The sequence below is a fragment of the Actinia tenebrosa genome, unplaced genomic scaffold (assembly GCF_029948245.1).
Source record: "Actinia tenebrosa isolate PJP-AT-01 unplaced genomic scaffold, QUT_ActTen_1.0 PGA_scaffold6__47_contigs__length_16458017, whole genome shotgun sequence".
NCBI classification, from domain to species: domain Eukaryota; kingdom Metazoa; phylum Cnidaria; class Anthozoa; order Actiniaria; family Actiniidae; genus Actinia; species Actinia tenebrosa.
The window spans coordinates 12675003-12698914 of NW_028292583.1; the positions used below are offsets into that span (position 1 = coordinate 12675003).

General features: G+C 38.6%; 4 protein-coding genes across 4 annotated transcripts; 1 reads left to right on the forward strand and 3 right to left on the reverse strand.

The window, feature by feature from the left end:
- Positions 1-4438: 4438 nt before the first annotated feature.
- On the reverse strand, positions 4439-6455 carry LOC116286535 (uncharacterized). The gene has a single exon (XM_031693085.2). The coding sequence runs from the start codon at positions 6240-6242 to the stop codon at positions 5088-5090; it is 1155 nt and encodes a 384-aa protein (XP_031548945.2). The 5' UTR covers positions 6243-6455; the 3' UTR covers positions 4439-5087.
- A 701-nt stretch (positions 6456-7156) lies between these two features.
- LOC116286295 (uncharacterized) lies at positions 7157-19248 on the reverse strand. The gene is made up of 13 exons (XM_031692761.2): positions 18941-19248; positions 18157-18308; positions 17776-17986; positions 16680-17042; positions 16205-16388; positions 15999-16088; positions 11599-11938; positions 10749-11034; positions 10131-10311; positions 9587-9736; positions 9435-9518; positions 8787-8990; positions 7157-8355 (listed from the first exon to the last, which is right to left on the reverse strand). Exons 1-13 carry the CDS (start codon positions 19134-19136, stop codon positions 7362-7364), a joined length of 3435 nt encoding a protein of 1144 aa, XP_031548621.2. The 5' UTR covers positions 19137-19248; the 3' UTR covers positions 7157-7361.
- Positions 19249-19525: 277 nt separating this feature from the next.
- LOC116286301 (cyclic GMP-AMP synthase-like receptor 1) lies at positions 19526-22989 on the forward strand. The gene is made up of 4 exons (XM_089038674.1): positions 19526-19949; positions 20049-20199; positions 20792-20937; positions 21323-22989. The coding sequence occupies exons 1-4, from the start codon at positions 19643-19645 to the stop codon at positions 21811-21813; spliced, it is 1095 nt and encodes a 364-aa protein (XP_088894800.1). The 5' UTR covers positions 19526-19642; the 3' UTR covers positions 21814-22989.
- Positions 22886-23845, reverse strand: LOC116309048 (uncharacterized). Its single transcript, XM_031719582.2, has 2 exons — positions 23618-23845; positions 22886-23290 (listed from the first exon to the last, which is right to left on the reverse strand). The coding sequence occupies exons 1-2, from the start codon at positions 23734-23736 to the stop codon at positions 22933-22935; spliced, it is 477 nt and encodes a 158-aa protein (XP_031575442.2). The 5' UTR covers positions 23737-23845; the 3' UTR covers positions 22886-22932.
- Between the last annotated feature and the right edge of the window lie 67 nt (positions 23846-23912).

A 23912-nucleotide genomic window follows, 5' to 3' on the forward strand; every position in this document is an offset into this window, starting at 1 on the left:
ATTTTTCTCTAGTTTCTTTTTTCCGTTTCCCTGTCCTTATAAAGTCTGTCTGTCTGTCTGTCTGTCTGTCTGTCTGTCTGCCCGTCTGTCTGTCTGTCTGTCTGTCCACCCTTTATCTGTTGATCATCCTAATTTATTCAACTTTGTCCAAAAATAGCCTATTAACGAATTACCATAACTTACAGAGGCTTGGAGGAGAAGTAGATAAGCGGTATAAGTAAAGCTCAAACATCAACTTAACTATGTAATTAACGACTTCCTAAAACTTCCGAAATAATTGCACCATAAGCTGCAAACAGCTTACTTCCGGTTGAACGACGCAAAAATGATGTCATTTCCGGTTCTTATTAAAAACCGCTGACAAAGGCGGGCTCGCGTATAAACCATTTCCTTTCATTTTTAAACCGAAATTAGAAAATAATTTGACACTGAAATAAATGTTAAAAATAGAGAATATTCATTCTTTTTGTGTTTGTTTTAAAAAACATAGAAAATCAAAAAGCATTTTTCTTCGAATTTCCCTTTCATCAACAAAATGTTCGGTTTTTCCAAGACAAAGAATGCGATACACGATGATATCATTTAATAATTAATCCATTTTACTTAAAGACACATAGTATCATTACTGATATTCTGCAAATTTTCCATGATTTAACAAATAGTATAACAGTAGAGTATAAATATTTGCTGATGAAAATAACTCATGAAAAGATAAATAGATATAAAAATATAAAAGTACAAATAACAGAACACGCGCGGGGTTCCTGCGGACAGAAGCCAGCTACCACAGGGATCCCAATAATCAATAAATATTTGATGAAGTTGCAGGTTTTCCAGGCTATTTAACACATTTACAGTCTTGGATGAGTATGACTTTCCCATACGAGACATAGACTGGCTGGCATTTAGTATGGAGCTTATTTGCAAGGTTATTAAAGCATCCTAGTATAGCATTTGGTCTGCACTCCACCCTGAAATGCTGGGTGTTAACGAGATTTGGTATATATGTCTTAATGCAGGGATTATTCGCCATTCTTCGATGTACATGAGAATGAAATTCTTTGCTGTCTTCTTCACTCCCCCTTGTTACTCGTTGCTGCTTATGCGCATGCGTGGTAAAGGTACCTGTCGTTGACGTCAAGTTACCACGTGACCTAGATTTTACTTGCTCGGGATTGGTTATTTTTTGTGCATGCACTGGAAGAGATACATTGGATGACCTCAAATTGCCATGGGAACGAGCCGTTGCTTGAAGGAAAACGAAAGCAGAAACTAGAGCTACTACGCATGCCTGGAATAAAAGATTAAAAAAATAAATAATAAAACTATTAATTGACCTGACTTTAAAAGACTAGATCTTTTCAAAACGGTTTAATTTACTGACGTACTACAATTACTTTAAATAACCCCTTTCTAAAATGATAATATCATTCAAATAATAACAAAACAAAACAAAACAAAAACAAAACAACAAACAAACAAAACAAAACAAAACAAATAAATTATTAGTTGAAAAAATTATTAGCGACATATATTTTGAGGTGTGGTATTTTTAGGATTATAATATGAACTTGAAAAATGAGTTTGAAAAAATTGCATTTTTGTGTGTTTGCAATACGAGCGGTTATAACATTGGTAACAAATCTACATACCTTTATAATATGCTTTCCCATTATATTCTTTTTGTATTCTGTCTCAGTGCAGGTCAACTTTAATTTGATGTTAAGCACAGTACTTCTCTAATAGTTCTCGTGGATTGTCGATAATAAATGAAATGTAAATCTGTTTATATACTTTTTATCCCTTGTTCTTTTAGGTGGAAACCCACCGCACCTTTTTAACGTAATACTCATTTTGCCCGGGTATATTTTTGAAAATTGCCTCTCCCAACAAACGAATCAACGCTATAACCCGTCGCTAACGGAAAAGGTTTCAACGATTTATTTTCAGATCCGAGCGAATGCTGTTATTTACAGCGCGATGGTTGTTAAGATACGAAAGCGTATCGATTACGGTTGAAGGAGCGGGGGTAGAGTTACGAATAGATATCGATTTACTTTTAAGCGGAACCTTTTGAACGCGATTCCAGTTCGATATCTGGTGTAGGGTTACTAATAGATATCGGATATATTTATTGTACTGATCCTTTTGAACTTTTTTTTGAACTTTAGGATATAAAACTATTCGCTTTCTCTTTAGATAAACGGCGTAATAGTGACGAATTTAAGGATAATATTGGAAAGGACTACACCCATTCCATCCATTAATCCATTCATTCGTTCATTATAATCCATTCATTCAATAGTAAATATTTTTCACATAATCTATCTATCTTTTGCATATTTATATTCTGTGCGTGAAAGTAAGTCTGTAAGTCACTAATCCTCAACGCTTCAATCTTTGTTTAGCGATTGACGTAGTACATGACGCATTTGCTCCTATACTTTGCCTCATGCGCGAATATATTAAAATATCATTCTGTTTATCCAATATTTTTAGAAGAACTGGAAAACTTCCGCTTCCAATTCGTTCAAAACAACTTGTTGTAACAAACGAATGATATATTCAGCAAATCTAAGTGTATGTTTTTGTTTTCTTTGCCAATACGTTTGAGGGACAAAACTTTTGTCATTTTTGAAGAGTGTTGAACGGAAAAAAGTTTTTGTCGTTTTAGTTGTGTTGAAAATAAAATCTATCATGTTGCGCGAGAAAGCTGTTCAAAGTTACTTTAAGAATTTTGTTCGTGCAAACTGTCTTTCGGGCAAGCAAAGCCATTTTGGATTTGATTGACAGTTAGTTACTTGTTTCTAGTCGAAAGTCATGCGTGAAATATGAGTAGGTTATCAAGATGAATGAGACATCAGTAACGGTGAGCCGTTACAGCCGTTGTATTACCGACTCTACATCGCTCCCTCCTGTAAGCAACAGGCAAGGGAAAAACTTTGCTGATTTAGAACTTTGCATCACCTTGAAGAAACGGCTACGAAAATACGACAAGAACTAACGGATATAAGAACAGCCAGATCATGGATGCCTTCACATTCTACTTCAAACTCTACCAAGAGAAAAGCAAGCGCTAAAAACAAGAAAAGAAAAAAGAACTTCAACAAGAAAAACGACATAACATGGGTATCGAGAAGGTCAATCTGGTAAGCGTTGCTAAAGTCAACTCAGTGTTTTTCTTTTTTGTTTAACTTGAACTCGGTCGATTTTACTTTTACAAAACAATGTTTTATAAACATAGAATGAAGCCATTAGACATGTATAAATAGCTTATATAACATGGATTGTTATCAAAGCGTAAGTGTTTAGCTTTGATTTATATGAGGCACTAATTCGCACATTACGTGCGGTAGTTCCGCATTCCTTTTCGCTCATTTTAATCTTTCTCGGCTTTGTTTCAAAAAAGAAATATAATCTAAAAATAAAAAAATAAATAAAAAAAAAAAGGGTTAATCTAAAGAGTTTGAATGGGATTGTACGTGTTTTTATTTTGATTTATACGCGAAAAAGGTTTATAAATAAATTTTTCCCGCGTAAAGTAATGCAGTTGTTTAAGACACTGCGTTTGGTTCGTGCGAGCAACACATCCTTCGATTCGTTTTTCTTCATTTTTATTTTTCTTTCCATCTTTCTTTTGTATTCTTTTTCTAATACGGTAGTAACTATCAAGAGCAATCGTCTTTCTGAAAAAATGTTGCAGAAATTCCTCGCCAACAGCAGCTCTTATTCTGGAGTTTGAAGTGAAAGGATCGAGCCGAGTTCTAACTCAAAAACTCAAACCAGCTATTTCCGGTTCCGTTTTAGCTGAAGTAACCGGCTAATTAGACGTGTTTTGAGCTAAGGTTACTAAGGCTTCTTCTAAGGTTTCCCATTTTAAAACTGAGCTATAGGATAACGATAGTGATGAGTTTAAATTACTAATCTCTTTCCCGGCTAATAGTGCCTTTTTTGTTAATTTATCTTTTCAGGCATGCGCAGTAGTTGTCTTGCTCACATGTGTTTTATTACAAGTAACCGCAGCGACCCTATGACGTCATATTGGAAAGAAACTCAACCCAATCTGTACCACAGGAAGCCCGAGAAGCCATAAATGAGTTGGATATCCATGAGCGCATCAGGAGAAGCCTGAATGCTAATCCCTGCTATAAACCAAACTCGTATACGAAATATAAAAACTACTTCACAGTGGAATGCCTCAACATTTCCTATGATGGCTGTAGTGAAAGCATCTCCAAGTATGGAACTAGGCTGTGTCGTCCTATCTACACGTCATATGGAAGTTTGACTGTAATTCAGGATTGCGCATGCGCATAGTAATTGAAAATGAGGCTCAACACGTACCCAAAGCTCCTCGGCCAACATTATTTAAAACGTTATCCGTATTTAAAATTATTTATTTATTCTTTATAATTTCACGAAGAACATGTTACGTAAATCACGTGTGTAATACATTTATATCACGTAAATATTTATATATTGTCTAGAAAGATTCAAAGAATCAGAATATGTACATCAGTGTGAAGACAATTTTGATAATTGTTACTATACAATGTACTTTTTCCTCTTTTTTCTTACATAGTAAGGATATTGTTAAACCATTATATGAAAATCTGGAATAAAATCACATCTATTCAAAACTAATTTTTAGATTCACTTAAAAATACTATGTACAACTTTTTCGGATCCGAGTTTTCTATTTGTTGAAAGCAAACTCCCCACCCTCCCCTCCCTCATATTTGGACTGTCCCCCTCCCCCTGAAAAATCAAATTTTGTCCTCCTACCCCTCCCCTCTGATTTCTGGATGTAGTATAATCCTGATAAAATATACAAACTTCTTCGAAGGCGTCTCTCTTTGCTTTAGGGTCCTGCTACCTGTGGTATAAAATGAGGCAAATGGACCATGATAACTTTGCGTGATCGCGTGACATCGTGACACGGCTGTTACCCAACTCTAAACCTTATATAGTGTAATTCCACTACCCCTTCCCCCTCCCCTTCCCCGGGCGCTACGTACTCTCTTTCCTCAAAACAATATTATATATATATATATATATATATGGGGGGGGTGTTACGTGGACGTCCTCTACTCTGCTATCATGGGTGGTACTTTTAAAATAGGCTCATCACTACTGTAGTCGCTGTAGCTATACAATGACTCTCGGCTCGTCTGAAATTCATCTGTTTCCTCGGAGCCACAAGCCCCGTCAGTCTGCAGCCCTCCATCTTCCATCGAACTGTTCCTGTGAAGACGAGGACGGGGCAGCTGTTTTGACGCGAAATGGAGCTGTTGCTGGTCTGTTTCGAGTACAGAAGCAGACGCGGCCGTGTCGAGGGAAGATCCTGCATTTCCGGACACAAAAGGTCTTCTTTTCTGTTTCTTTATGTGGAGTTTCACACTTCTTGGAGGGATGGTTAAAACCTTTTCCGCTACGGTATTGGCGCCGGGGCTCGATTGATTATCAAACCCAGCAGGCGGGTTGATATTGTTGGTGAATCCGTTGTACGGAATCTGAATCTGGTTTCCACGAACTTTCCTGTAAATCCACCAAATCAGGAAAGCAATCGTAGCCAAACCAAAACATGGAACAACGTATTTTCCCGCCTTAGACCCTTCGCTACCAATAAGCTTACTGTGCAAGTTTTCAGGTATTTTTTTAAACCACAACAGACTTGATAAAAACGTCAGGCTTGCCATAATCCCAGTCATAATCAACAGCACACAAGCGGGTATTCGTCGAGCATAGCAGTTACACCCCCAACAACAGCAATCCATCGAGCAGTGGTTTTCAGTGTTCCTTACTTCGCCAGATGGACTGCACGGAACACTAAGAGATTCCAGGCCCGATGAATCATACCTATGAAGAGGAAGTGGTTCACGTCGATTCTCTACAAGTACTGCAGGAGGCTCACAGTAAACAAACGACTCACCACTGGACTGAATATCATACTCTGGATCATAGTTGGTGCGAATGAAAGTCCTGACTTTCTTGATGATGTCTCTTCTCTTTGGTTTCATCGCTTTTACGATCTCCTCGAGATTTCGAGCCTTTTCTTGATCATCGCCAATAACATTTCGATGCTTCAAGATTCGGAAGACATCAAGGCCATTTTCGATTTCTTCCCGTTCGCTTTCAGGAATATAAGGTTCGCAGATGTGGACGAGGCTGTGTAGATTTCGTGGACTCAAATCGTTGCTTATTGAGTTTAGAAGAATATTGAACGGCGGAATCACGGACATTTCTAAGCCTTTTAAACAGATTCTCCCACAAACTGAATATACTTTCGTTTTGATTTCTGATGCAATTTATATAGCATTCTTATATTTTGCCTGTCTGGGGCAACAGAGAAATATAAGACCTTTCCAGTACCTCAACAGACGCAAAAACAAACTAATTTTTAAAAAAATCATCATACTCTAAAAGACCTCAAAATAATTAACAAAATATAATTCACAGTTCGTATCTTTGATTCTCATGTATTTTTAGCATCATTTTCTAGTAAAACTTTAGAAATTACGAGAAGCGAAAATATTAGTTTTTACCTCCTCCCCCCTAAGGATTACTATTAGTCTTCTGTGACTTTGATTCTTGGAATCAGGGGATTCCCCTCGTGTCTTGGACCATGTCTCATGGAAGCAAACTTCGATTCGTGTTAAGACCGCTTAAAATTGTTAGTGTAATTAAATCACAATCGTAAATTAAAAGTCGTAGCTTTGATTCTTATAGTTCTTTTAACATATATTTCCAGTTAAACTAGAAATTATGAACGAAAACCTTTGTCCTTCCCCGTTTGAAATAGTCTTGAAAATAGTCTCGTGTGACTTGAAATTATTGGAGTTAGGGGATTTCCCTTGTGACTTTGTGGTTTAACTACATTATTATCTTATGAATAGTCTTTATCGATTCGGGTTTTTTTTACTGTTTAATAGACCTTTCCCGAATTCGCTTGGATGACCACAAAACAATCGTTTGAAGTCGCGACTGAACTTGGTTCTTTTATTCATCAAGTTCAACGTCGACTTCAAACCATTGTTTCGTGATCAGTCAAGCGAATCCGGGAAAGGCCTATTGTATCGATGTTTTGTTTCATCTTGTTTAGATCCAAGCCCTTCAACATAATTCTTCATGTAAGTTTGAAAGCAGAATACAAATATTAATATAAACACCATTTTAATTGAATATAAATCGGTTATAATGGCTAATGATGATACATATGCATTCTTGATACTACAACATGTCATACAACACTCCTAAACTAAATATACAGCATACAATATCATGAATTCTTTGTAGGCCTCTTGTGATCGAGAGCCACCCTTTTGCTACTAGGGGGATAGGGATGGGTCAAAAGACAGGGATTAATGCTGGAATAAAGAGGATGGTGAGAATGGGTACATAGGTATGTCAGTAGTTTGAACTTGGTTCATTGTCGTGCGAGGGACATAATGCTGGGGGTCTATTTGAGAGGTTAAAATAGTGTGCATATGGGGCAATATTGTTGAGGAGCTGGAGATACTATTAGTGGTGACTGATGTTATTGGTGCCAACGCACTGGATGTTGTAATTTGAGGCATGGCAGTGGGTGGGACAACTGTCATGAAGGAACCTATTGGAGATGGTACAAAAACAGGGGCCAGCTGAGTATGTGGCTCCATATTCTGTTGCATTTGGGACATTACAGCAGGGACCGTTACAGTGGAGTTAACAGGGGACATGGATGTCATGATGATTGAGGCCCTGGTGAATGAGGGACCTATATTGGAGATGGCTGAGTTGAGAGGAGAAATATAGAACCCTGGGGTGGGTGTATTCAATGGGGTAAACCCTCTGTTATTGGCGAAGCTTTGATCAGAGGTGATAGAAGTAAGGATAGTTGCAATCGCAGTCTCTTCTCTTCTCATCACTTCTGCATCATTCTGACTGTTGCTATTGTTGTCACCTTCCTCTACCTCGCTTTCATGATTCACACTGTTCTCATTGCTTTCATTTGGTTGACTAGCTTCTTTTGACATCATAGCCTCGTTTTCATTCCTTGCCTCGCTTAGTTCACCCACTTCATTTTCAACCGTCGCCTCATCTTTTTGCCCCTTGGCTTTTTTCTTACTCACGCGCTTGCGTTTCGGAACTGTACCGCTGACTGGATCGTGCCACCTCTTCAAATGTTTCTTTAAGTTTCCAAGTTGAGAAAATGCTGTTTGGCATGTATCACATTTGAATGGTTTGGTGCCTGAATGAGTTCTGCAGTGCATTGCAAGACTGCTCGGGCAGGCGAAGGCTTTGCCACACAAACTACAGAAAAAATTCTTCTGTCGAGGCTTGTCTTTTGGTCTTTTGACTTTATTGTGAACGTACCTAGACGGTCAACAAAACAGATAATGTTGTGAGGGGATTAAAGGAGAGATTAGCTAACGAAGAAATCATTCAAGACAAATCTTTGGACTGAGTCGGTCGTAAAAAATCTGAGGAAACACTAAGAATGGTGCTGTCCACTATGATGGGACACCACGGGTTATTACTGCTAACACTGCGTGATGGGATACCACGGGTTATTACTGCTATCACTGCGTGATGGGATACCACGGGTTATTACTGCTATCACTGCGTGATGGGACACCACGGGTTATTACTGCTATCACTGCGTGATAGGATACCACGGGTTATTACTGCTATCACTGCGTGATAGGATACCACGGGTTATTACTGCTATCACTGCGTGATGGGATACCACGGGTTGTTACTGTTTTGGTGCTGTGCATGATGGGATACCACGGGTTATTACTTACTTGATGTGCTTGGTCAAGTTTCCTGTTTGGCTGAACCTCTTGTGACATTCAGGACACTCAAATGGCTTCTCACCGGTATGTGTCCTGGCGTGGGACCTCAGGTCAGAAGGTCCTGGGAATACGCGCTCACAAATCTCGCATTGGTACTTTTTAGACGATATCTGTCTGACTGGACTGCCTTCGATCTTTGGACATCTCCTGCACCTGATAAAAAACATGAATGAAATCGTATTCTTTGTTATTCGTCTCTTTGATCCATGAAGTAAGTTGATATGCGCGCTGTTAGGAAAGCAAGAGGTGCGCAGTTTGATCCCTGAATCAAGTGTGACGTATATAGGTTATTATAGCTCGCGTTTCGCCTTTGGGGTCTCGAATTCGATTCTTTGAGTCAGCATCACGTGACCAGAGTTTGTTAGGTCTCTCCTTTGAGACAAGGGGTTCAGTTCCCATGTTCTTCCTTCATTGTTTCTTCCCTCGACAAAACCACATAGCAATTGACTTAGATCAGCCAGAGGTTGTTTCAGAGGTTTATAATGTGATGCATTGTCTTCGCCTTCTTTCTAATCCATCAATGCCAGCCTCTAAACACCGCAAATATGCCTTTAGAATTTCTAGTTTTACCTCTTTTTTTTCACGAGGTAAACCCACCTGATATGTTTATTGAGACCTGATTTCTGTACGAATCCCTGTCCGCAAAGTTCGCATTTGAACTCCTTCTCTCCAGTATGAGTTCTAAACAACACAAGATATGGTGTTATTATAAAATACATCGAGTACATGGAGATCATGGCTTGACTCACCGGATATGTTGTGTTAGTTTGTAATGCGATTCAAACTCGTTTTCGCAGGTATCACAAATGAACGGCTTCTCAACTCCATCAGGCGTGCATTTGTGGCGTCGACGACGATGCTTATTCAAGTTGCTTCTATTGGCGAAGGTTGCACTACATCTGCAATAAAACAGAACACGACAGGAATTAAGCATTTAACGTCATTACGCTAGAAGTATCAACAACCACTCGAAAAAAGGTAGAAAAAACAACCATTTCATTTTCATAATCTCAAACCAATGAAGACACATGCTGCAAGGCTCCTTCCATTTCCTAGATCCTGCGCTCAGCTCTACCTGGTCAGCATAGTTACCTTAGTAACGACCGGAAGATATACGAAGTAGAATGCAGGCTTCAAAACAATACAATGATAAAACATTGAGAACGTTTTTTCTTTCTTTCTAGAAGTATTCTATCTCTTTCATTTACGAAGTATGAACTTTGCATAATCTGACGTCAATGGTTGACCTTAGCAACCGTAACTATGGAGACGGCATGACGTCACGGTACTTACTCATCACAATGGAATGGCCACTTCATTTGATGTACAGTAGATAAGTGGCTTGTCAGTTCTGCCTGGCAACAAAAAGAAGCCTCGCATTCCTTTACAGTGCACACATATCTTCGTACTTGGAGTTTCTTCTGGACCTCGTCACATTCTGGGTGAGTAGTGTGTTTGTGACGCCATAGATGACCTGACAAACACACAACCATGCGGTAAGTGGAGTGTTCCAACTTTAAAGAATCTCAAAGAGTTGTGCTTGTCTTCTGGTAAGCTGTAGTGCCCTGCAAATGCGTCCCCCCTCCCCCATCCCCCTCCTACATCCCCTCCCCCACCCGTAACAGCTGTGTTCGTGATTTCGAAACTCAGATTATCATCAGCATATGTAAGTTGCTTGCTTCTGCTTGGTTTCCTTGTCTTTCTTTTCTTTTTTCTTTTTTACTTTTTTTTTTTTTTTTGTGCTTCAAGGGTTTTTCTCCGCGTGTTTTACAGTTTTACTCCCTCTTCAAAATCAACTTCTAATTTGCAAATTAACTCGTCATCAAGCACTCTAGTCATGTGCCTTTGTCTGGGAGGACTGAACAATCACTCCCCGCATGGTGGTCAATGGAAATGAATTGTACTTTTTACCTCTTTGAGTGAATGTAGCCTCGCAGTACGAACATTTATGTGGTCTTTCCTTTTCATGTACGGACTGTATGTGAACTCGAAGCACGCGCGAGTTCGAATACACTTTGTTACACAGTTCACAAGTCTTGGGCTTCTCAGCAGGTGGAAGAGATCTTTCGCTTTTCTCTTCATCGTCGCTGCAATGGACGGTTTTCATGTGTCGTTTGAGGTGAGGTTTCTGGGAGAACTTCCAATGACATAATTCACATTGGTACGGACGCTCTCCGGTGTGTGAACGCATGTGGATCTAGGACATATTTAAAAGAATAATGGTCATTATCTGCCTCGTACGGAATGTTCATCAGCTGAACCACAAGTTATTGGTAGTCAGTGTTTGACCACCATTTGCAGCAGATAATGAGATTCAAAGACTTTTATCAGCTGAGTGTAACCCAGAAATTCTATCTGACTGACAGCACATGGTGGTTAGTGTTTGACCACCATTTGCAGCAGATAATGAGATTCAAAGACTTTCATTAGCTGAGTGAAACCCAGCAATTCTGTCTGACTGACAGCACATGGTAGTCAGTGTTTGACCACCATTTGCAGCAGATAATGAGATTCAAGGACTTTGATCAGCTGAGTGAAACCCAGCAACAAAAGCCGTTTCCATGGGATGCGACAAACGTACCCATAGAAAGCAGATATTTTCCAAGAGCGTTCTTCACCGTTTGTAAAAAGTTTCATGATTGGTTAAAAACAATACATAGGATTCAAATGACAATAGATTGGTCTTCCAAACAAGAGGGTCGAGTGCTGAGACATTGAAAGTCTTCTCCAGAGGGAGAAGTTGTGGGATAATGTACAATACCTCTAACGAATGAGGGCTATCAAACATCTTCTGGCATTCACTACACTCATGCTTTCTTTTTCTTGGTTCGTATCTTCTATTATCTTTAACAGGAGTGTAGCCAGGACTGTGTTTGTGAATGTGTTTACGTAGATTACTCTTTGATGAGAACTGTTTCTGGCAAAGAGTACACTTGAAGGCATCAGGGGCATGGGATTGGAGATGTTCCTTCAGGTACGACTTGGTGTACAGCTTGTGACACACGGGACAAGCCATCATGCTGTCTGGAGATGCATGCTCATTACGCATGTGTGCATACTTTTTCTTCCTTGTTGCAAAGATAATATCACACTTTGTACACCTAAAAATACAAGGAATTCATGATGTTGGAGCAGCACTTGATCAACATTGCGCTACCACTGCTTACGTTACACCATTTGATCAACATTACGCTACCACTGCTTGCGTTACGCTACCACTGCTTGCGTTACACCACTTGATCAACATTGCGCTAACACTGCTTGCGTTACACCACTTGATCAACATTGCGCTAACACTGCTTGCGTTACACCACTTGATCAACATTGCGCTAACACTGCTTGCGTTACACCACTTGATCAACATTGCGCTAACACTGCTTGCGTTACACTACTTGATCAACATTGCGCTACTACTGCTTGCGTTACACCACTTGATCAACATTGCGCTACTACTGCTTGCGTTACACCACTTGATCAATGTTTCGTTTATTGACGAAATGTTACAAGCTACGGTTTCAGAACTAATTCTCTTCGCGAGTTATATACGAGTTGGTTCGAAATCTAAAAAATGCGAAGCAAAATAAAGCGTTACTTGTGTAGAAAAATATATATAAAGTTTAAGCGATCTGACTTACCCGGTAGCTTGCTCTGAAACTCGACGAACTGAATTTAAATTAGCGTCACTTACTTATATACAAATGCGACTTAATCCGAGGCAAGCTACTCGTGCGTGCGTGCAGAAAGGAATCTATTATTAAATTCATGCTTTTCGCGCATAACGAAACACTCCCCCCCGGCCTAAATAAAGAATCTTATCTTAACCTTAATTCTTGGAAAAACACTTAATTCTAACTAAACAAGATGCATATTCAATAAATAATTCTTATCTAAAGTTCAAACTAGGTCTTTCTAGTGTCCTTCTTTTCTTCATTATTCAGTTTCTTCTACAGGAATCAGAACTACCAATTTTTGGACTGCTCTCTCTACAGTGGTGTAGTTTCTTCCTTGGTAGGTTTTCCGCGGCTCCCCTTGCTTGGGTACTTTGTACTGTACTTGCACTCGTCGAACTTTTCCATCTTGATCTGATTTAGCCTTGGATACCTTTCCAAGCTTCCAGTTTCCTCTCACCAAGTTTGAGTCTTGTATCATCACTATATCTCCAACCTTGACATCTCGTCTGGCGGTATGCCACTTCTGTCTAACGAGCAGACTTGGGAAGAAATTCTGAGTCCATTTTTTCCAAAATGCATTCACGATACTTTGAACAAATTCGAAGCGGTATCTTGGATTGGCTGTCTCTTTAAATGGTCCACTTGGAATTCTTGAGGTCGATCTTCCTAAAAGAAGGTCATTTGGACACAAGTACTTGCCATCATCTGGTTGTGTTGGGAGTCTTCCGATCGGTCTTTCATTTACCAAATTCGCAGCTTCATAACAAACTGTCTGCAACTCTGAAAATGTCATAATGTTGTTTCCAATGGCAACTGTCAATGCTTTCTTGACCGACTTTATTAGAGCTTCTGATATACCGTTATACCATGGTGCATCAGCTGGAGTAAATTTCCATTGCATTCCTTCGTGGGCTGGTGCAGGCTTTAACCTTTCTACTGGAAGTTTGCTCATCACTTGCTCCTCAGTCTTCTTTTCCAATTTCTTGCAGGTAACGCAGTGAAACTTTATTGACTTGGCCATCTTGTGAGCATTAATAATCCAAAATCGTGCTCTGACTTTGGCAACAGTAGTCGCGACGCCATAATGTCCTTGATTATGTACGTACGTTACATAAAGACGAGAAAAACGATGATCATAGGGTAGGAGAATGACTTCATTTTGATTGTAGCTCATTTGCATCCATTTATCTACTCGTCCGCCAACTGTTATCATACCATGATCCTTGTTGGTTGTAGGACAAAGGCGTTTTGAGCTCTTGTTGTTCATGTTCTGTTTCAGTTGTACTTGTGCGTTTCTTATCCAAAACAGTTCAGCTTTCTCGATCTCTTCAGAAGATAGAGGTTTTGTGGCATTCTTGAAACTAGGTTTGCTTTTTGGACTTGCGTCCTTTTGATACATAGCCAGTACTCTTGCTGTCACTCTCAGCAATCTGATGTAGGATGAGAATCGCTCGATGTTGATTCTTACTTCTAACGTATCTGATTGGATGTTTTGTGCCATCATAACAGGTTGAACTGTCTCTGGGAGAATTATGCTTGTGGGTTTCTGGGTTATTGGCCATTCACTTACTGGTAACTCCAAGAATTCTGGTCCCTTTTGCCAGGCACTGTCAACATCTAGTTCATCAGGTTTCTTGCCACGTGTTAACCAGTCTGCGATGTTCAGTTCTCCGTCAATCCAATACCAATCAGAGGGATTTGTCTTTTCTTGAATTTCACCTATGCGCGTGCCAGCGAACGTATTGAATCCGTATGATTCTTTCTGGACCATAGCTTGCACAATTTGCGAATCCACAAGATGGTAGAATTTCACAAAGTTGTATCTTGATTCTTTCTCTATGAAGACCTTTAGACGCTTGTTTAGAACTGCTCCACACAATTCAATTCTATCAATTGACATCTTCTTTACTGGGGTCAGGCGATTCTTCGACATGATTAGATTACTCTCAAACGTATTTTCTGGCATTTCCCATCTGGCGTAGGCACATGCACCATAAGCTTCTTGAGATCCATCGCTGAAAATGACTAGGGAAGGATCACCAACAGCATTACTTGGCTTGATACATCTGTTGAACGATATTTTCTCCATACCAAAAAGGTGCTTGAAGATTTGCAACCATTCACTTTGGAACATATCTGGAATAGGATCATCCCAATCAAGTTTTGGATCATTCAGCCATAGCCTTCTCATCTGCATCTTTGCTTTCACAGTAAACGGACCAGCAAGTCCCAGGGGATCATAGATCCCGTTAACTTGTGACAAAATCATTCTCTTTGTCAACGGCTCTGGAACTCTTTCAGGAATCTGCTTGACACTCAAATCGGGTTCTGTTCTTAACTTCTTCTTCTTCGGGGAGAAATTTAGACGCACTTTAAAGTAGAACTGGTCTTTGACGGGAATCCATACCACACCAAGAACTTTCTCTGAACTTGAATTTCTTTCGTCTTGTAAAAGCGGTTTATCGTCACCTTGATTAGATTCACGTGAGAACGTCCAATACTTGACTTGAAATCCTCCTTTCCTCAAGAGAGTCTCTATGTCTGTTGTTAGAGATTTAGCCTCTTCCTTGCTTTTGACGCTGTCAATGATGTCATCCATATAGGTATTGCTTGTGATGGTCTTTGCTGCTTGAGGATACTCTGTTGATGACAACTCTGCGGTTTTTCTCAAGGCTACAGTAGCTATTGTACCAGCGGGTTTGTCTCCAAACGATACTCTCTGAATAACGTAGGTGTCGGGTTCTCTATCCTTCTCCATATTTCTCCACAAGAATCGATGAGTGTTCTGATCTTTGATGCCAATCTTGACTGTGTGGTACATTTTCTTGATGTCTCCAGTAATTGCTGTTTCATTTTCTCTAAATCTGACGAGAACTCCAAGCAAATTATTAAGCAGGTCAGGTCCCTTGGCCCAATACTCATTCAAAACATGACCCATGTAGTTAGCGCTACTAACATGATGAACTCCTCCAAGTACGTGTTGGCTACGCGTCTCTTTGACTTCCTTGAGAAGTGGGTGTCTACCTCCAAGACATCGTCCAAATCTGTTTTTCAGTAACATCAAATGTTCCACCTTTTGCTCTGGTTCTGGATGAAATGCAGCATACTCGTAACCAATTAGAACATCTACAGATCCTTCAGGCCTTGCTATGTCATCTCTCTTGATATCTTTGAATAAATGTACTGCTCCTTCGACGTCGATGCTATGGATGTCCGATGTGATTCTGTCTATCCCGAATGCATCTATCTCTACCACACATCTTTGCTTGTCTATTATTAAATTTATGCTTTTCGCGCATAACGAAACAATCAACATTGCGCTAACACTGCTTGCGTTACACCACTTCATTATTGACTTTGCGTTACCATTACTTGTAACATACTAAAATAACCTCATCCTGAAGCACTTGAATGTGAGGCTATGTGGGGGCCCGCTTGCGTTAATACGCGTCAATTTTGCTTGAGTTACAGCACGTATTTCAACCATTACCTTGGTTTGTGATCTTCGTCATCTCGTTTTTCCTTCATGTGACGTGACAACTCTCTATAGCTGCTCATCTCCATATCACAAACAGAACATCTGCAACCATGACAACGAGAATGAAATCACACATACCAATCTCACTCGGCCTAATGCTCAACAAAGGAAACCTAACTAGTATACTATACACTACTTTATAGTTCAATAAGACTTACATTGATTTTCCATTACACTTGTGTGTAATTTTGCTGAGGTTGCTATCAAATGTACGACCACACCCTGAATCGCATGTGAACAACAAGCTTGTACATTTCTGTGATGTCACGTGCTCAACAGCTGCATCATGGGAAGAAAACTCTTCAGCACAGTAAGCACATTGGTACTTTTTATGAGTAGTTTCTGTGAAGTTGGATCAATTACTACAGTTATACTACAAGCATCATTTACAAGCAGATTAAATTATTATTTTGATCTACAATCGATAGAAAGGTTTTTACTAGGGAACTTGTGGGAACTGCTTTGGGTGAGGGAATTAACACAGCAAAACCAGGGGTTACCCCCATATCTAACAGCGTGAATAAACAGGGATACAGGGAATTGAACATGTACCTCAACAGTTTTAACAATTATAATAGCAACAACTTCAACAATTTTTTCTAAATTTAACATTTTTTAAATGCATAAATTTACCTGTGCCATCCACAAGACTCATCGATATTATTTCATTTACACTTGGAGTAACCTTGGTAACCTCTTTAGGCTTTTTCTTTGGAGTCGGCATCTTAGCTTGATCATCCTCTAGACTAAAATCTTTATCTGTAACATCATTGTCAAAGTCCTCTTCATCATCATCACTATTGTCATCATCATCATCATCTCTTGTTCCATCATCTGCGTCATCGTTGTTTGTACCTATACCAGCTATATCCTCTTGGGTCTCATCAGCATTTTCAACTTCCTGCTCATTTAGTGGTAATACAGTGAGCTGCCCTTCCCCTGACTGAGGCACAAACTGTACTGGTATACTTTCAACGTATGCAGGATACTTCTTGCCTGAACAATTAAAATTACAGTAATTAAAAAAATACCTAAAATGCTAAAAAGTTAAACTTGATTCTAAAAATATGTGATATTCCATAGTAATTATTAAACTAGTGATATAAATATTCCTTGTTCCTTAATTGTTCCAGAGAAAGCACTAAGTTAACATTGGCCCTTGTTTTGTGATTAAATTAGAATTTACAAGTTGATCTTTGTTGAGAAAGGAAAACCAGAGAAGCAGAAGAAGACATACCGAAGAAAATGCTTGAATCACGGTAGTGACTAGAAAGCAGTACTAATGACATTAATGATGGCAGGTCCAAAGATTATACCCATAACAACAGAGGTAAGAGATAGCACTTTATCATGTAAAATGTAATATGTGTTTTAGAAAATAACTTGACTATCATAAGTCTTGCTTTCAGATTGGTTGACATGTGCTTTATGAGCAAATTATAAGATGATTGTTGAGAAGCACTCCTCTGGGTACCATGCTTCTCAACTTCATCACAAATGGCTCATTTAGTCTTTCTTCAGTATGATTACGTATATATTATGTACACTATAAAGCTGTTTTCTGTCTATGAAATGGTGCAAGCAGTACTGCAGCTATTGTGTGTTTTACTCTAGCTTAATACATTGGGATTGGATAATTTACTAGAAGACAATGGGAGCCATTACATGTCGTAAGCCAGTACCAGCATATTTTCCACTGTAATAAAAGGCGATGTAAATTTATACATACCCCCATATGTATCATCATACAAGACCAGTAACTCTTCACCAGGATTGATATCACAAGTTGCTTCATAACAAACACCAACAGCTGACTTGTAAGCCACCATGTTCTGTGTCATCTTGCTTGATGCGCTTTGCATCCCCTGGAGCCACATACATTTTTCTTTGTCAGTATCATGAACAAAGAAGAAATAGCTCACTTCATCAACACCCTTTATCTGAAATAAAACACAACCGATCAAACAATATTAGATAATATACAGTAGTTTAAGTGATACTTTTCCTCACAAGAATTCATTATTTATTTTTGGAATTAATTCAATTTTTTTTTAAATTCAGTTTTCAATTTTTTCTAAGATCCTGAAGAAACATATTTTGTTTTCTTTACCTTACAGACCAGTGAACAGTCGTTATCAGTCTTTTTTCCAGCTTTGCTGAAGTGCCCTCTAAATGGTCCAAAACACTTTCCTTTAGCAACACTCTGTTGTGCAAGAAGGCCAGCTTTGCGAAGCTCTGGTGGTAGGTAGTCATTTGGCTTACCTATTGAAAGTTGAAAAGCTACATTAAAAATATAATCTCTTTAGACAAGAAACCTGGAAACTTTTTGTGAACAAAATAGACCCTTTCCTCAAATAAGGTCATCTCTTTGATCACCTTAAATTTTTCTTCATGCAGTTGGCGTACAAATACATTACGTTAAACTACCTCACTTAAGGATAATTTTTCAATGTTGTGTTGTTGTTTTCTTTAATTATTAATGATTGATTTTTAATTTTTGTAAATTTCGAAATCTAACATCACTTTTTGAACTCCATTGTCTTTCAATTAAAACTGCGCAAAGTGGCATTTTTCAGCTTTTGTAAACGCATCTGTTGTTTGTAATCAACATATGCAAATCTTTTCCATTCCACGATATGATGACGGCTAGTCCGATCTCTTCTATTTTTAGATCTTTACTTTCAAACAGAAATCTCCATGAATAATAGCAAAGAATGCTAGCAAGGTTGGATGTCAGCAATACTACAGTATGTAATATTTACAAGATATCAAATGAACTTCCAGGTATCTTGTGTTTCTGGTTTCGAGTCCTGCGTATTCGCGTTCCCTTCATCGACCAAGTCGGAAATTTTTTCACCCGGAAAGAACAATACTACAAAACCTACGATCCATACCTTTTGCTTTAGGTTTTTTTATCGTGGATGAACGTTTTTCGTCATTTTGAGAACTGAATCGCAGTTTTCGTTTCTTCGACTGTTTGGACTCCGCCATTCCGCGTGTAGACGCTTTTCGTTTCTCGCGTCCAGATTTTCGTATTGGACTTTCATTTTGCGCAGATTTTACCGGTGTTTGTTTTGTTCTAGCCATCATGGAGTCGTTAATGAACCAACTCCTTAATTATCTAAGAAATCGGATAGAAATTTCTTTTAAAATCAGCCATGATTTGGGGAAGCCAGTGAACAAACTCCACCGACTTTAAGGTCCGTTCCGAATAGTCTCTTATTTCAAGTCACGTGGGATATATGTTTTACCCTCTAGGGAGGGGTTAGGAATATACCCTGTAAAGGAAGTACAGGATTTGATTGAAAAAATACGGAATTCGAATTATTATTTTTTTGGGAACAACAGTAGATAATTCGATGGCAATGAAATAATTATTGATATTATCCCCAGAAATATTGTTTATGCACAGATCTCCAATATTTTAATTTATGCAGATTTTGTACTTCCGGTTTTTTTTCTTGGAAAAGTAAGTGCTTACGAAGCATTTTTTTTCATATTTTTCTCTGGAAAGAAATTCGTATTTGAATAGCTTCTCCTTTCTGGACACTATTCTACCACTCATAGAAAACAACTAGTCAGCAATTGGTGAAACTATGGATAATCGAAATCTAAAGCTCCTTCTGGATGGATATTTTTCACAAAAGGTGACGTTGCAGCAAGACGAGAAGAGTAAAGCATTGGAAGTCTGGGAGGGTGCAGTTAAGGACATCCTACAAAGAGTAGAAGCAAAAGATCCTCGTTTTAAGCTGACAAAATTTTACAGTGGCAGCTATTATGAAAGAGCCAAGGTGAAAGAGCCCAATGAGTTTGATCTAATGCTTGAAATGGAAAAACTCAAACTTGGTTGTGGCGATCAGTACGACAGTCATGAAGACAATCTTGGTACAGATCCACCTCTCGGTAAGTGGATGAAGTTATGATTATATATCACTCGATATCAACCAGTTTTGTTTAAGGTAGAAAGCTTAGCTAATATTACTAATAATTATTATATTATAGGATACACAACAGTGATGATAGATCAGGGAGAAGAGAATGAGTGGAGGCCTTGGGGTTGTATTCCAGGAAATGGAAATCTTCTAAGTGCAACCAAAGTCAAGTCTTTGTTTTGTCGTTATGTACATGAGGCCATTACAGAGCTTAGATACTCGTGAGTACTAATATGCTTTACAGATGGACATAAATGGCCGTAGCAAGGCCAAAAAATATTGGGGGAGGGGGGAGGGGCTCTTTGGCTTTCAAGCCATGCCCATAGATTCTGAAAGACGGCCAAACGTTCATTTGTACCACTGAAAACGAAACCTCACCAATTTGATGAAATCTACAATAATTATGTGACTGTAGGTTGCACTTACATGGCTTTATTTAAATCTAATAGTAATCTGTATACCTAGCTTATGAATCATGAAACGGCCAGCTTTGTAATAATGTATCTTTTTCACTCAAATATTTTGGCCTGTGCTCTTATGACATTTTAAATATCAGCCAAATATTGGGATGGGACAGAAGTCCCCATTGCCTGTCCCTTTGCTACGACACTGATATAGATTCGTTGACAGAGGCTGTATCAATATCAATTAGTAATTTATGAATTGGTTAAGGCTATATCACATCAGAGCAACCTTAAACGGGGGGGGGGGGGGGGGGGGGGGAGGACCCCTTATTCATTACCCATCCCCCCTCAAGCAAATAATGAACAGTCTTTAGGGTTATTGTAAAATTACTTTTATTGAATTGTATAGACACTGCATTGAAGTCAAGTCAAGTGGCCCGGCAGTAACACTCAAGATTACTTTTGGGGGTAAGGAGTACAGTATTGACCTGACGCTGGCCATCAAAGATGAATCCTGGCCTGATGATGCCCATGAATGGAAAACAAGACAAAGAGGTGATAAATGAAAATTAAAAAAACGACTTAGTAGCTAGAAGTGCTGTTAATCCCTCACTATTGAAATAATAGCCAATCAGAATGCAGGGAAGTTATTATGTGTATATAATACATATTTGGCAGTATTTCGCTTTTTCTTCCCATCAGGCCTTGCAACCTACATGTATTTACAATGGTGTGAGATCAAATAGCTATACAATGCTATTCAGACTGATACTGCTTGTCAGGGTTGTATTGGAAGTTACCCAATGAGTTTACATGACAAATCATAGGCATATGACCTTGAAAAAATTGTTCTATGACAATTATGTTTTCGTGATGGCACAAAGATGTTGCAAAAATTATATTTGTCATAAGTTCACATTTACTTTGTGTTATTTTAAAGGTTGGCCCACAAGAGATTTAGTAGGTACAATAGTTAGAGATGGCTGTCATCTTGTTGCTAAGCGACCAAAGCAAGCATTCACCACTGAAAGTGAGTACTTTTGGAGGTATTCATTTTCTGGTGCAGAGAAAAAGCTTGCGCTACAAGGAGAACAAGGGGAGCAGGGCACATGCCGTAAGAAGATATTGCGTATTCTAAAATCACTGCGAGAACAGTACCACTTGACCCCTCTCACTTCATATCACCTGAAGACTATCATGTTTTATGAGAAAGAAAATTGTCCCGAACTATCCTTGTGGAAAGAAGATCAGTTGGCCATCAGGTTCAAAAGTGCTCTTACAAGATTACGAAGATGTCTCCAGCAAAGAAATTGCCCTCACTTCTTTATCAAAGATGTCAATCTTTTTGATTCAAGGTTTGATAATCGTTATAAGGATTTGATAACTTGGATAGATAACATCCAAAGTAATCCTCAGGACTATTTAAAGTAGACAGCAACTAGCATGTCTTAGAAAAGCAAAAGTCGTCAGCTTGAAATCAGAGACACAATGCAATACCATAATTTCATAGTATTAAAAAAATTATTTTGTCTAAAGCTGCATGAAATACAATTAATAGCATGTCTTAGAAAAGCAAAAGTCGTCAGCTTGAAATCAGAGACACAATGCAATACCATAATTTCATAGTATTAAAAAAATCATTTTGTCTAAAGCTGCATGAAATACAATTAGCATGTCTTAGAAAAGCAAAAGTCGTCAGCTTGAAATCAGAGACACAATCCAATACTATAGTTTCATAGTATTAAAAAAATCATTTTGTCTAAAGCTGCATGAAATACAACTAGCATGTCTTAGAAAAGCAAAAGTCATCAGCTTGAAATCAGGGACACAATCCAATACCATAATTTCATAGTATTAAAAAAATCATTTTGTCTAAAGCTACATGGAATACAACTAGTATACACCGAATCGAAATATGGCGACCAATTTGAATAACTATTGTTCTGCACTGACTAGCGACTGACTAGCCTCCTCTACATGTGAAAATGCTTTTATGTTTCCATGTGAACACGAGGCTAGTCAGTCGCTAGTCAGTGCAGAACAATAGTTATTCAAATTTATGTCTTAGAAAAGCAAAAGCTGTCAGCTTGAAATAAGATACACAATGGCCCTATTTCACTATGACATCACTGCTTGTTTATTTAGGGAATAGAATTGCCAAATCCAATAGAAAATTCAACAAAATTTGCTCCTAGTGAAACAGTTTAATCTAAAATGGCCTGGTTTTCAGATATAATACGTAATATTATGTACTAAAAAATATTCTGAGAGTTTGCTGGCTATTCTACTTCTCTTCGTGGATTGATAAGGATTTTAGAACAATTTTCAGTGAATTTGCGTTGATTTGACCCCCTCCGATGACCATGATCTTTTGTGTTTAAACAATAGATTGTTTTGATGTGACGTCATAGTGAAATAGGGCAATTCATTACCAAAATTGTACATTAAAAGTTTAAGCATTACTTGGTAAAAATTCCATTTTGTTTAAAACAGCAAGAAATACTTGAAATGTGTGCGAGTTTTAATCAGATATATTATTCTATTTGCTAGTTAACAATGTACTATTTGTTTTCGACCTCTCCAATCAAAATAAAAACTGTCAGTGTAGTCCTTTGGTATGTATTGGTGGCAGCTGACTTTGGGCTGTGGGAAAACCTTGACTTTTATTTCATCTATTTCCATTCCCTCATTCTTGCATACCACTACTTTATTCATGAGTTTCTTTAAGTCTATAGCTGCTCTTGAATGTAGCTTGGAGTCCTTGGTATTCAGAATGTAGTTATCAAAACCACCAGCTTTATCAATGCATCTCATTGCGTGTGTTGTAAAGTTGTAAGAAACAGTTTTCTCTAGTACTTCACTATAGTACTTCTTGCGCTGGACATTTGGCTTCCAAGATCGTTTAGTCCTATAAGCATGATAATCATAAAGATTAGGAATATATTGTCCCAAAATATCAGAACCCCTCCCCCCTAAAAAATCATTGGCAACAAATTAATGACAGCATCCTAATCCACTAATCACTACGATCACCACTTCACTCCCTCTACCAATCAAAACTCTAGTAAGCCCAGATGTTGAAGGAGTATAATGTCTGGACAAGGGGGAGGGGCGGGGGATGGTGATAAGGATGGAAGGGAGCCCTTACGAACAGGTGGCAATCTTTTGAATGTACTCCACATTAATAGGTAGAATAAATAAAGTATTAGTCAAGAGGTTAGGCTTTAATACTCACTTTTTACCAGAGAAAGTTTCCACGTGACCCATCATTATACCTTTCCCTGCATAAATACCCGTATGTGCACGTTTAGGTATGGCTTTCTGTAAGATAAAGCGAAGCCCCAGCTGAACCATCTCTCTTGCAGTCCCTTAACTCTGTTCTTCGCTAAAAATCACTAACTTTATTGCTTAGAAATCGTTGATATTTCTGACTATCGAAATGAAATGTCCCTCTAAACCAAAATGGCGGACATTTGTACTACGCATGCTCAATATGAATGACCGCTTTTCTTACTGCGGCTCACATGATG